This window comes from Cicer arietinum, chromosome 2 (assembly GCF_000331145.2).
Source record: "Cicer arietinum cultivar CDC Frontier isolate Library 1 chromosome 2, Cicar.CDCFrontier_v2.0, whole genome shotgun sequence".
NCBI lineage: Eukaryota > Viridiplantae > Streptophyta > Magnoliopsida > Fabales > Fabaceae > Cicer > Cicer arietinum.
Genome location: NC_021161.2, coordinates 31,815,770 through 31,828,714, shown reverse-complemented (window position 1 = coordinate 31,828,714; position 12,945 = coordinate 31,815,770). Strand labels below are relative to the sequence as shown.

General features: G+C 30.7%; 1 protein-coding gene across 1 annotated transcript; it reads right to left on the bottom strand.

Moving 5' to 3' along the window:
- Window positions 1–2,324: 2,324 nt before the first annotated feature.
- Window positions 2,325–5,067, bottom strand: LOC101503575 (uncharacterized). The gene is made up of 4 exons (XM_004490319.4): window positions 4,226–5,067; window positions 2,962–3,054; window positions 2,797–2,864; window positions 2,325–2,712 (listed from the first exon to the last, which is right to left on the bottom strand). Exons 1-4 carry the CDS (start codon window positions 4,856–4,858, stop codon window positions 2,598–2,600), a joined length of 909 nt encoding a protein of 302 aa, XP_004490376.1. The 5' UTR covers window positions 4,859–5,067; the 3' UTR covers window positions 2,325–2,597.
- Window positions 5,068–12,945: the final 7,878 nt, after the last annotated feature.

The following is a 12,945-nucleotide window of genomic DNA, read 5'->3' as shown; positions in this document are numbered from 1 at the left end:
ACTCTTTCTTATATAAATTTACCAATCTCATTTGTGTTAATTGATAACAAAACCATTAATATATAACGTTTTCAAATTGTTTTCCACTAAGAGATTGATAAATTCTAAAAGAGTGTGAACTCTATTCAATCTCCCTTCTAAAGTTCATTGAGCACACAACTTCTTGACTAATATGAGACCAAGTCTATTGATCAAACATGCCATTAAGCTTATTTGCATTGAACTATTTTGGATAGTGAGCATCTGGTTTGCAGGTAGATGTAAACAAAATGTGATTTTAAGTTACAACAGTGTCACTCTTTTTATTGTATGTTAATGCTACTATGCCCTTTTACTCTGGGAGTCAAAAGAGACAAAAGTAGTAGAGTTACTCTGGGAGTCAAAAGAGACAAAAGTAGTAGAGGTGTTTGCGTATTGGATGGCTTCTAAATCTTTTTAGTTTTGTTATCTGATCATCCAATTGATTTGATTTTAAAATTAAATCCGATCCAATATTTATTGATTTGGATTGAATTGGTTTTTGGTTTTCATTATTGTATTTAATACATTGGTTTGTATTATCTTTTAGGCTAAATTGCACTTTCGGTCCCTTAAGTTATTTTAGGTTTCACTTTGATGCCTTAAGTTACAATGGTTCAACACTTTGGTCCTTCAAATTATTTTCTTTACATTTTAGTCCCTTAATTGACAACCATTAAATACTTTGAACCCTTAAGTTACATACATTATACAGTTTGATCCTTTTTAATAGTGTTTAACTTGTAACTTAAGGAAACAAAATCTGTAATTTTTGTAACTTAAGGGATTAAGATGTTTACTATTTATAGCTTAAGGCACTAAAACAAAATGAAAATAACTTGAAGGGACCAAAGTATCTAACATTCATAACTTTTGGGACCAAATAAAATGAACAAAACTTAAGAGATCAAAGTTAAACCTAAAAATAACTTAAAGTACCAAAAATTTAATTTAATCTTTTATTTGTGATAACCTTTTATAAAAAATACTAACAAAAAATTTTAATAACTAAAGAAAATTATATCCAACAAGATAATGCAAATAAAAAAGTACTCATTCAAAAAGTTATAGTGTTTATAGCCGAGAAAAAGAAAATGTTTAGTAAAAAGAAAAAAACATACATTATGTAAGCATTTAATAGATATTTTGAAATATGAAAATGTACATCAATATATTATAAAGACATACATGTTGGTATATTATCGGTTTGTATTGGATTTGATCGGGATTTTCACTATATGAATCAAAAATTGTTCCAATCCATTTAAAAAATGCAGTTTTTTTCAGTTTGCAGTTTTCATATTTGATTATTGCGATTTTGCATTGGATTGAATGTGAACACACCTAAATATATTAAATTATGGAGAAAGAGAGAGTAATCAAGGAAAATATACTCCTTAAACGATCGGATTTCTATGTAGTGACTACGTGTAGTGACATTGTGTCGACCTTACGATAAAGATCAAATAGTGTATATTTTAAGATAGAAATTTTTGTTTAATAAATTAAAATTTTCTTTAAAATTTGGACGATTCATTCTTGATCGGATGAGTGTTACATTGCAAGTAATCCGTAGGATCGTTAAATTTTGAAATAGAAATTTTTTTCTTTAAATCAAATTACTAATTCAAGTGTTGTACCAAATAATGATTAAGAAGACTTAAAGGTGCGTTTACTCCCTATAATATAGGGTTGCTTCAATTTTAGTCCATACAAAAACAATTTTCTTCAACCTTGTAATTTCAAATTACTTTTAACTTGGTCCCTAGCCTCATTGAATTGCTTATGTGGACCGAAAAGGATGGGGTGTTAGCTATGATTAAACTTGACTCATCAAAAACTATTATTAATTACCTAATTAACTATATTAATTAAATTTTTAATCATTTATTAAAAACAAAAAACAATTATTTTATGAAAACAAATACTAAAAACATTGAAACAAATTTATTAAAAAGGAAATTATGGATCTTCAAATTAAAACCCAGATTCTAGATCAATACTCATGAACTTGAATCTAGATAGTTCAAAATCTTCTTTAATTTGCTTTTTTCCTCTTCAACCCCAAAACCCAGATCCAAAACAAACTAGAACAACTCCAAAACAAACACATATCTTGAACAAATTCATAATACTTTACTTGAGGAAACCAAAACAAACCCAACTATTCTAGAGAAACCCAAAGCTTTGTCATAAACTCAAACCTTCATTAATGAGTCTAACCATTAGTCACATCTCAGCATTTTCAGTCCATATAAGTAACAAAATAAAGGGAGGGATCAAATTAAAAGTAATTTGAAAGTCAATTAAAAAGAAAATTGTTTTGCAATGACTAAAATCAAAGTCATCTTATATTATAGTGACCAAAAACATATTTAAGTGTGATTAAGAATTTACGAAAGATTTAAAGAGTGAATGAATTGAGAAGATCCAAGCCTCGAATTAAGCGAGAGACAATGAGGCCGGAAAAAGACTGTAAAAGACATGTCCATCGCCCCCATATTTTCTGTTTCCTTTGGTATTTGATCTCACAGTGGATCAATGTTTTGAAACTTGCAAGGTGAGCTCTCTGCTAGTGGCTATGAATCCACGAGAAAAGACTTCAAGATACTATAGAACTCCTTAGCCTTTTCCGCACAGAATGCATGCCCTGTGTTCTTGATCACCACTATTTGAGCATTGTCACCTAAATGCCTGTTTCAACCATTGAATTAAAAATTCAAATTTAACTACTAACAACTTACAACTACAACAAGAGTTTTATAAAAAAATATTAACCTTTTCAATCTGTGACCAAGTTCTAAAGGGAATAGTTGATCATGTTCTCCCCAAATAATTAATGTAGGCTGCAGTGAAGAAATTATGTCTCTTAATTTAAATTTATATTACAAAATTACAAATGGAGGAAAACATCATCAAACTAAGAGGTAAGTAGAAATCAACCTGAGATATCTTAGGGAGGTCAGAAAAATTTCTGTCCTTAGCAAGGGCTCGGATCAATTCTCTCTTTTCTTGTACATAGTCCCTGCACATTGCCTACCCAAATTTACCAATTTTAGCACACTATGGCCCCTTTATTTATAATACCATAATCTAGTTAGTTAATTAAAATTTGCAGCCGAGTCTGAAACATATCTAATTAAGGGTCCTTTTTTAATGACTTTTTATATAAAAAGAAAAGAAAAAAAAAACTTTTTTTAAGAGAAATTAATCACTTTTGAAATTTTTTCTCTGTTTGCGACAATTTCTTTATAAAAAAAAATGAAAATCTGAAAAGTAATTTAAAAACTATTTCACATGAGAAAATCTATTTTTAAGAGCTTCTAAAAAAATATTTTTTTATAGCTGATTTAAAAAAGATGATTTTTACTATGACACACAAAATAAAACAACTTATGTTTTTCTTAAAAATTTCTATAAATTCATCTCTAAATTATTCAATTCTAAAGACACTTTTTTTTTTAGAATTTGTAACAAGCAGTCCCTCAATCATTATATCGACATACAACACTCTTCTTTTTCTCCTGCAAACATGCTATGGTAGACAAATCCAACTACTTCATGTAAGAATAAGCAACTTGAGAAAAGAATCAAGTTAATCCCAAGTTTATGAACTAAAATAAAGTAATGAACAATCAGAAATAGTGAAATAAGACCTTAACTAGCTAAACTGACAAATACCTTTGACACAATTTTTGAAAGTCAAAACAGGGAGAAAGTTAATATCCTAGAAACAAAGTTTGGAGAAGAATATATGCTCCCAAAACACGATTTTACAAAAAATAATCGTGATTAATTTCCTAAACTAAAGTTTTCCCATGAAACTAGATTTGGCTAAAACAAAACATATATATATATATATATATATAATCATTGTATGTTGAGTTGAGTATTCTATATTAAATTTTACTCAAAATTCACTTTTACATAAGAATTTATATATAGATGATTTCCTTCACACTCAACTTTAATCAAAATTAGTTTTATAATTGATAATTTTGAGTTTACAAATGTTTTTTTTTCTTCCATACACCAACATTATGTTTGCAAGAGTCGAAGTAGATTCAAGCCTTAACAAGGTTTCAAGCAAAAAGAAATAATGTAATCTCACTAAAGTTGGTCAGCCAAATTTTGTGGCTAAGATTAATCATGGATAACATGGGTAAAAAACACCAATTAACAAATAAAATGAGTAAAAAAGGCTTACATGAATGAAATCAAGGAGGAAGCAAGAGGGCAACCAAGCCACAAGAGAAGCTTTAGAAAAAGTATACTCAACAAGTTCTCTAAGCCTTTGTGGCGTTTGAGGCACCAAAATTTGAGCAGCTTCATCCAAATCAGAAACAAGAAAAAGCCCTTCTTTTATATCTTTCTCTTCCAAACTCACCCCTGACCCACACACCACAACCCTCTCCACAAACTCCTCATACTTCACAGCCAAATCATACGCTACAAACCCACCATAACTCAACCCAACCACACTCACACTCCTCACACACTTCATTTCTTTCATCACTCTCATAACACATTCCGCTTGAAACCCTTCCGTTCTTTCGGGTCGGGTTGTGTATGACCCGCCGAAGAAAATGAGATCCGGTACGTACACGTTGAAGAATTTTGTTAAGTTGCGGATGAAGTTACCCCATTGCCATAGTGCGTTGGGTCCGATGCCGTGGATTAGGAGTAGGCTTGGTTTTGATTCGGTTCGGGTTTTGGGTACCCAGCAATGCATTATTGTTCCGTCTTTTAAGTCTGTTGTTGTGGAACGGAGACCCGAACCTGTGAATTTTGACCGGTGGCAACGGTTTCTTGTTTCCGTTAAACTGAAACACTTCGTCATATAATGGTTGGTTGGTAAAACTAGAATTCACTTGAAATTAACAAAATGGTAAGAATGTTAGATATCAATTGTGAATTTGTGATGACTTTGTTAGAGATATAGGTGAACAAAATAATCTCCTAATAAAATGAAATAAAAGACATAAATCATCATGGGAGCAATGTGGATCGCATATTTCATAACGTGTTAAACGGTGATTTGTCTAGATCAATTATTAGTGTACCTACTCTCACATCCCAAGAAGATGGAGCTATTAAATCATTTAATATCGATTAAAAAATGGGGAATCGGTAAATTTGACTATTTTATTAAAGTTGTTTTTTTGGCCAATAGTCTAACTAGGGATGTTATGTCAGCTAGCACTGAGGTCGACAGTAACAAAAGCGCAATGAAAATTTAGGAGGTGCACATAGTCTAACTAAAAAAATTCATCACATGATTTTTCAATCGATTCTATCAAGATACACTTAATCAATTAAGTAGACGGATTTTGATAAATTTTTAAGATTGATTCAAAATTTCTAAAGATTTAATCCAAGTAATTATTTTACATTTTGATTTCGTGCAATCACAACAGTCAAAAACTTTAATGGCCTTGATTGTTCTCCATAAAAGGACTTGTAATCCTCGCTGCAAATATACAAGAGAAAAACCTAATGTTGTCACACATAGCTACTTGTAAATTTTTTTGTATTAGGTCTAAGTGTTGAGAAACTTAAAATACATTATGAGAGCATGTTTTGTAAACATTCTCGTGTGATAGTTTTTTTTAGAAAACTATGTTAAACATTCTTTTTAATTTGGTCCAGTAGTGATTGTTGCCCTCAATAGCTTGATTGTAATAAGCTAGAAGGTTGAGAAAACTTGAACACAGTCAGATTTAATGTAAGGTATTCAGTGGACGTTTGATACTTTTGGTAATTAGTGGATTAAATCACTCGGAGTGAATGGACTAGATATAGCTACCATGTTGATGGTGAACCGGGATAAATCAACTTGTGTTTCCTTTCTTTATCTTTTTACTTGTTTTTACTTTATCACATTGATTATTTTATCATTCATTTTAAAAGTTTTTACAACCTTAAAAACACAATTCAAACTCATTTCTTGTGTTTTTATCTCTCTTCAATTGACATTAGAGCTCGGCCTCAAGGCTAAGCATTTAACTGTGTTTGAGTAAAGAACTTATTTTAAATCTATTATGGCTAACTCTGGTGATGAAATTACATGCAGAAATATTAACATATCTCCTATGTTTGATGGGGAGAAATTTGAATACTTGAAGGACAGGTTGAGAAGTTTCTACATTTCACATGATCCTAAACTCTAAGACATAGTCGAAGATGATTATGAGGCTACCAATGATGTTGTTGACGTTGAAATATCTAGAAAAGAACTTAACGTTGATAAAATAAATAAAATAAAATAAAAATTAAAAAAAAATAAAAAAAAATAAAAAAAAAACAATACAAGATGCATCATAAAGCTAGAATCTATATGATGAACGGTATCACTTTCAAAGAGTTTGAAAAATGCAACAATAAAGAAATAACAAAAAACATTTTTGACGCATTGGTCCTCAACTATGAAGGAAGTAAACAATTGAAGGAAGCTAAGTTAAATCTGTTTGTTAGGAAGTATGAACTCTTTCATATGGAAGAAGATGAAGACATTGAGAAAATGTTCTCCAGATTCCAAACTTTAGTGTCTGGATTAAAAGTTCTCCGAAAGAGTTACACTACAACTAATCATGCTAAGAATATCTTTAAAAGTCAACCTAGCAAGTGGAGACCAAAATTCACAGCTATTCAAGAGGCTTAAGACCTTCACCAAATGCCTCTGGAAGATCTAATGAGCTCACCCAGATTCCATGAGACTAAACTAGTTGAAGATGAACTAAAGGAAAGAAAGCAAGTTCCAAGGCTCTACAAGGCAAGGAGGACTCAAACCAAAAGTGAATAAGATTATCTGAGTGAAGACTCAAATGATGAAGAACTATCATTAATCTCAAATAAAATCCAGCGCATGTGAAACAATAGGAAGAAATCATTTCCTAGAAAAAAATTTAGACGATCTACAAATAGTAGAGAAATAAAAGAAAAATCTAAAAATAAGAAAATCATTTTTTATGAATGCAAATAGGACATTTCAAATCAAAGTGTCCTAAGTTTTAGAATGAAAACTCTCAAAGGAAAGATTTCAGTGGAAAGAAAAATGGTCTAATGGCTACATGGGATGACTCTGATGAAGAGCATGCAAACATGGCTTTGATGGCAGACGTAGTGCGGGAAAACACAAGAAAAGGGTTTGAATTATGTTTTGCCATTTTTAAATTTATTTGAGTTTCCTAATCAAATAGATAAGTTCTATATCAAATCATGCAACTTATGATTATAAAACAGTTTAAGTAAGATAAAGTTGATTTATAAAGAACTTAGATTAAAATAACAAAGAGAGAATGGACACAAGGATTTTTTATACTAGTTCACAATAGAGTTGCTACATCTAGTACTCCTTTAACAGATAGATTTTGTCTAAATACATTCGATGACTTAATCCACAATTACAATAATAGATTACAAGTGTTATTTACTTTGCCACTTCAGGATTTGAGTACTTTTCTTATGCCTCTCCAAACAGCTACTGTTAGCACCCATCTCAACTTTATGGCAAGTTGTCGTTGAGGTACATAAGTATTTGTTCACCTCTTTATGTACCTCTTATGGATGAAAGAGTTGTTGCCACTATCAGCTTGATTTACATCAATTGTATTTTGTGTCTGAATTGACATAGAGTCTTTTTCTAGGATTCTAACTCTCATTCAAAGGATATTACATTTCAAGTCCCATATCAATTCAAGTGTATAAAACACTTTGACTGATTTACATCAATTCTAGTAACTCTCTTTTAAGAGGATTTTTCATGCATTCTTTTCTTTTGATGTCTTCAAGGCTTTAAAGAAATTCTTATTAAAATATTGCATTTTTCATTCTCTCAACCACTTATTTCATATTGATTGGTTTCTACTTAAAAAGTGATAATTGTATTCGTTGAGAATGTTACCGATGGAGATCTTGAATCAACATTTAAGGAAAATCAACTTTTAAAACATATCCATGTATATCTTCATATTTAATTAGACGTATCTTTATTTAAGAAGAAAAATCTTAGATGATGACACTATTAGAGAATGGCATCCGCTTCTAAAGTTAGAGGATAAGTCCACTATTATATCGGAGGTTGTTGGAGTGTTGAATTCTTGTTATAGCATGGACTTTATCAGAGTGTTGACTTGAATTGTTGAGTAGATGGTCAACTGGTTTGCCAAATTTGTTAGATGTAGAATAATCAGAGCGAGCTTGTAATCAGATTCAAAATAGGTGCATTGAGAATGCATTTAATAAAGTCAAACACAACTTCAATAGATTCTTTAGAGTGATGGTGAACTTGATTAGTTAATTCTCTTCTTTGTTAAGAGGATTTAACTTGTGCCAAAATTTTGACTTTATTAGAGGCTTCATTTAACGCTTCATTCTTTTGATCTTTGAGTTAGAGGATCAACAAAGGTCTTTAGCCAGAAGCAGATAATTATTGTAACGTTTTTTTTCCTTTTTGATCAAGAGTTCAATCATTAACTTGTATTTCCTTTGTCTTTAATTTTTTTTCTTGGACTATAGATTATCAACTTGATGTAGTGCTTCTTATTGTTAGAGGATAACAAAGGTCTTTATTCATAGGTAGATAATTATTGTAACGTGTTTTTCCTTTGTGAACAAGGGGTCAATCATTAACTAGTATTTCTTTTGTCTTTAACGTTTTGACTTGAACTATAGATTATCAGCATGTTGCAGTGCTTCTTATTGTTATGTTATGACTTACTCTATTAGTAAATATAATTCCTTGTTTATTAGGTGATGACTCTTCATCATATGCATATTTTTCATTTTTGTTAGTCTTATTTATCTTTAATCATTAGTTAATTTAAAGAGATATTTGATATATTTTGTTGATTTTAGTTCTTGGATTTAATGAAATGTTTATATTCCTATTTCCTTGATTTAGTATAGATTTTTCATAGTTTTGAGATGTTTCTTTGTTTTAGTGTAGTGCTGAATTTTGATGAGAAATCAATATGACCTATGTGGAGTATTCAGTCATATTTGGATTTGCAGATGTCCAAATAGAGTCAAACCAAGTTAAAGTGAAAGCTAAGATCTATAGCTACAAATTTTTATGAAGACACTGGAACCAAATTCAGACTCAAAAGAGGAGAAAATGCACTAAACGCCAAAGAGATGATGTTGTGCACTTAAAGCGTGAAACCTACGCCTTGGGTGCATTTCTGCACCACTAGATCTGCCAAATTGTGCTTGAAGCGCGCCTGGGGCGCGCAAGGCGCATTAGATTACATTAAAACGCATTTTTCTCAATTTTTTTGTATCTTTTGGCTATTGGGAAGTTTGGAGACTTGTGTCTTAGCATAGAAACTTAGAGACGGTTGTTTCTAACACCAATGGAGGAGTTTTATCAGGAATCATTCATGAATATTTCTTGTAATTCTTCTTTAATATCTATCTTTTGTATCTCTGTCATGAGTAACTAAACTTCATTTGTTAGGGATGAATGAAACAAGATGAAACTGTTATTTTTTTAATTTGATTTTTAGTTATATGAATGAGCTTATTGAATTATTTTTCTCATCTCTGTGCTTAATGCTTTTTATTTCTTGATCAATTTTAAAATGTTTTACAAGTCTTATTTTGAAACGGAAGTGGACTTTACGAATGCTTGAGATGAGGAATTCATGATATTGTAGTCTAGGAATAGATGTAGGTCATGAAACCAATTGAATTTTCTACAGAGGCAGTAGTTTAATAAGAGAATTCTTGTACAACGTAGTTTAATTCTAACCTTAAATCCACTAAGGAATTAGGGGTTACATTGGAATTAAAGGTTTTGTTACTAAGAAATTAGGGCAAGAATAATAAAGAGAATTCCGTAATAATTCAATAAAGGAATTTAGTAACTAGGATCAAATTAGAAACAAAGGTTGGACTCGAAGTGAAATTCATCCCTGACATTTTTCTTATTATAAAGGATCGATTTTATTATCGTTGTTAGTTTTAATTATTATATCAATCAATTCGGAAACTTTTTCTTCAATTTTAGTAATTAAATATAATTCAATAGTAAACAGATACTCAAGGTTGAAGGAGAAGATCATCGAAAAATAATTAAATAGTATAAGAATTTAAGCTCAAAATTCCAAATTCATCTTATAGTTCAAAGAGAGAAACACTTGTTTGAATGAAAAATATTTTTTAAGTGTTTTCTTAGAGTTTGATAGTCATTGTTATAATCAAATTTTTAGAAGCGACTACTCCAGTTCCAAACTTTTGTATTCAAACCTGATATTGGTGTTAGTGTGCCTTCAACAATATGGGGTTGTTAGATTGTGTGAAGAAGACTTGGCTGGTAGAGTCAAGGTGTGTGCGTTCCTCAAAAGTTTGGGGTTGGAGGGTCAGGTGCTTTGTAATTCAAGTTGTTGAATTAGTGAATTAAATCCTTCAAAGTGAAGGGACTGGATGTAGCCAAGTTAGTGGTAAACCAAGATATATTACTTGTGCCACTTTCTTCCTGCATTCCTTAGTTTTTTTTATTGCTTCTACTCCAAGTAAATCATCAAGTCTTGACCACTTTAATCAAATAATGAAAAAGTTATCAACTTAGTCAAACACAATTAAACCACATTCTCGTGTTTTCATCTTCAGCATTAGTACTCCCTTCCATCTTTTTAGCCTCCTTGTATTCACCTTTCTTACAATTGCAATTTTTTCTTGTATAAACGCAATTTAAAAAGTACATTTTCTCTTCAGCCTCTTTTTTATCCTATTTTGCTTTTCTCTTTGTTTCCTAATACGGTTACAATTGTTATCATGTATACAAAAGATTAAAAAGTGCATCATCTCTTTTATAGATTTACCTTAGCAAATCAAATTTTTATGCACACAAAAAAAAAACAATAATCAAGAACTCAATGTTATCTCATGGATACAAAGATTCATCATTTTAGTCTATAAATTGAGAACAAAAAAATCAAGCAAAAATAAAGGAGGCATTTTTCTCATTTAAGGAATAGGAAGAGTTTTTGTTAGTAAGTGATTTGAAACATCAAATGAGTTATAGAAGAATACATTAATTCAAAGCATGAGCAAATACCAATCAGAACAAATCAAATGAGGATAACAGATACTCAAATTGTGTGTGATAACTATTTCTAAACTCATTTTAAATACTTTTGTAGACAATATCTTTTTTTTCCCTTCTTTGGAGCAAGGAGATTTTTTTCAAACCATTTTATTGCAACACAAATGTATTTCTTTAAAAGAAATCAACACATCTATATTATCTACCCAAGAACTACATAGCTTTGATTTCTCCATGCACTGGGAGATACGTAGGAGTAAGATCACACTTTTGTCAAACACAATAACAAAAAATATTTTTTTCTCTTTATTTTTAGCCAACTTTTATTTCAAAATTATCTTCATAAAAACACAATTTATATATATGCTTAATAATAAGCATAAATCAATATATTTAATTAAAAATTAATTGTGCACCATTAGTTATAGGTAAGTATTTTTAACGGATATTGTAAAGGTGTTAATATCTTTCCTGCACATAATCAACTCTCAAACTCCAAATTTGATTTCAAATACCATTTTTTTGTTTTTAAAGATTTCCTAATGTTTTCCCTATTTTAAAGTAAACTTTAGTGGCAACTCCATTGAATTTGAGAAACACTCTGAAATTTTAGGACGCTACAGACAGAATAAGCCACATAAAAGTTGTGTTCTAAGAAGATACCAAATACAAGTATGGTTCAACCATTACAAAATAGGTCATACATACTATTGTATCACATAAAGAGGCCACATGCAAGTACTAGACAACCATTACCAAATAGGCAACAAAATAGGAAAACTTATCAAAATGCAATCCACCCATTCATTTGTGATTTTTGAGTATGAATGCACAACTGCTAAATAAGTATGGGATACACTACAAACTCATTATGAAGGAACAAGCCACGTCAAAGAAACAAGAATAGACATTGGCATAAGAAAATTCGAAAAGCAACAAGGAGAAACTATTGATGAAATGTACTCAAGGTTCACAACAATAGTGAATGAAATGTGTTTTGTTGGCAAAGCTTACTTAGTATAAGATAGATTAAGAAAAATCATGAGGTGTCTTCCAATCATATGGAGACCAATGGTTACAACTATAAGCCATGCCAAGAACCTTGAAGCACTTCCCTTGGAAGAACTAATTGGAACTTTAAAAGCACATGAAATATTGTTGCAAGAAGACAAACCAGTCAAGAAAGGAAAGGCAATAGCTCTAAAGGCATATCAAGAAAGTGTAATAGTACAAACAAAGGATGAACCAGAAGAAACTGGACAAGAAGATGTTGATGAAGAAATTGCTCTTCTCACCAGAAGGATACAGAGAAGGATTAGAAGAAGAGACCAAATCAAAAAGGGATTTCAAAACAAAAATCCAAAAACAGAAGTGCACAAAAAAAGTTACATGCTTTGGATGTAATAAATTAGGATATTACAAAGCAGAATGTCCCTTAAATAAAAAGCCACCAAAATGATTTCCTTTCAAAAAGAAATCAGGGATGGCCACGTGGGATGATTCAGGAGAAATCAATGAAGGTGAGGGAGCCAACATATGCTTGACGCCAAATACAGAAGATGATAAGGTAACAAATTTTGAACCTTGCTATTTATATGAACAAATGGGAAAAGAATTTGATAACTTGCTAAATAATTTGAACATTCTTATTTAAAAATGTAGTTCTTTAAAAGAACAATTTCATAGATAAAAAGCTCAGGCTATGAATTATGTCCTCAACAATATCATTCAAGAACTAAAAGAAACACAACTACAAAATTTTGAAAGTAAAAAAGGTCAAGAACGTTGTGCAGCTAAAACGGAGAACGTTCTCCTTAAAACTAAGAATGTTCTGAAACAAAAATAGAACTTTCTCTAAAAAATCTGGAAAAAGGTGAACG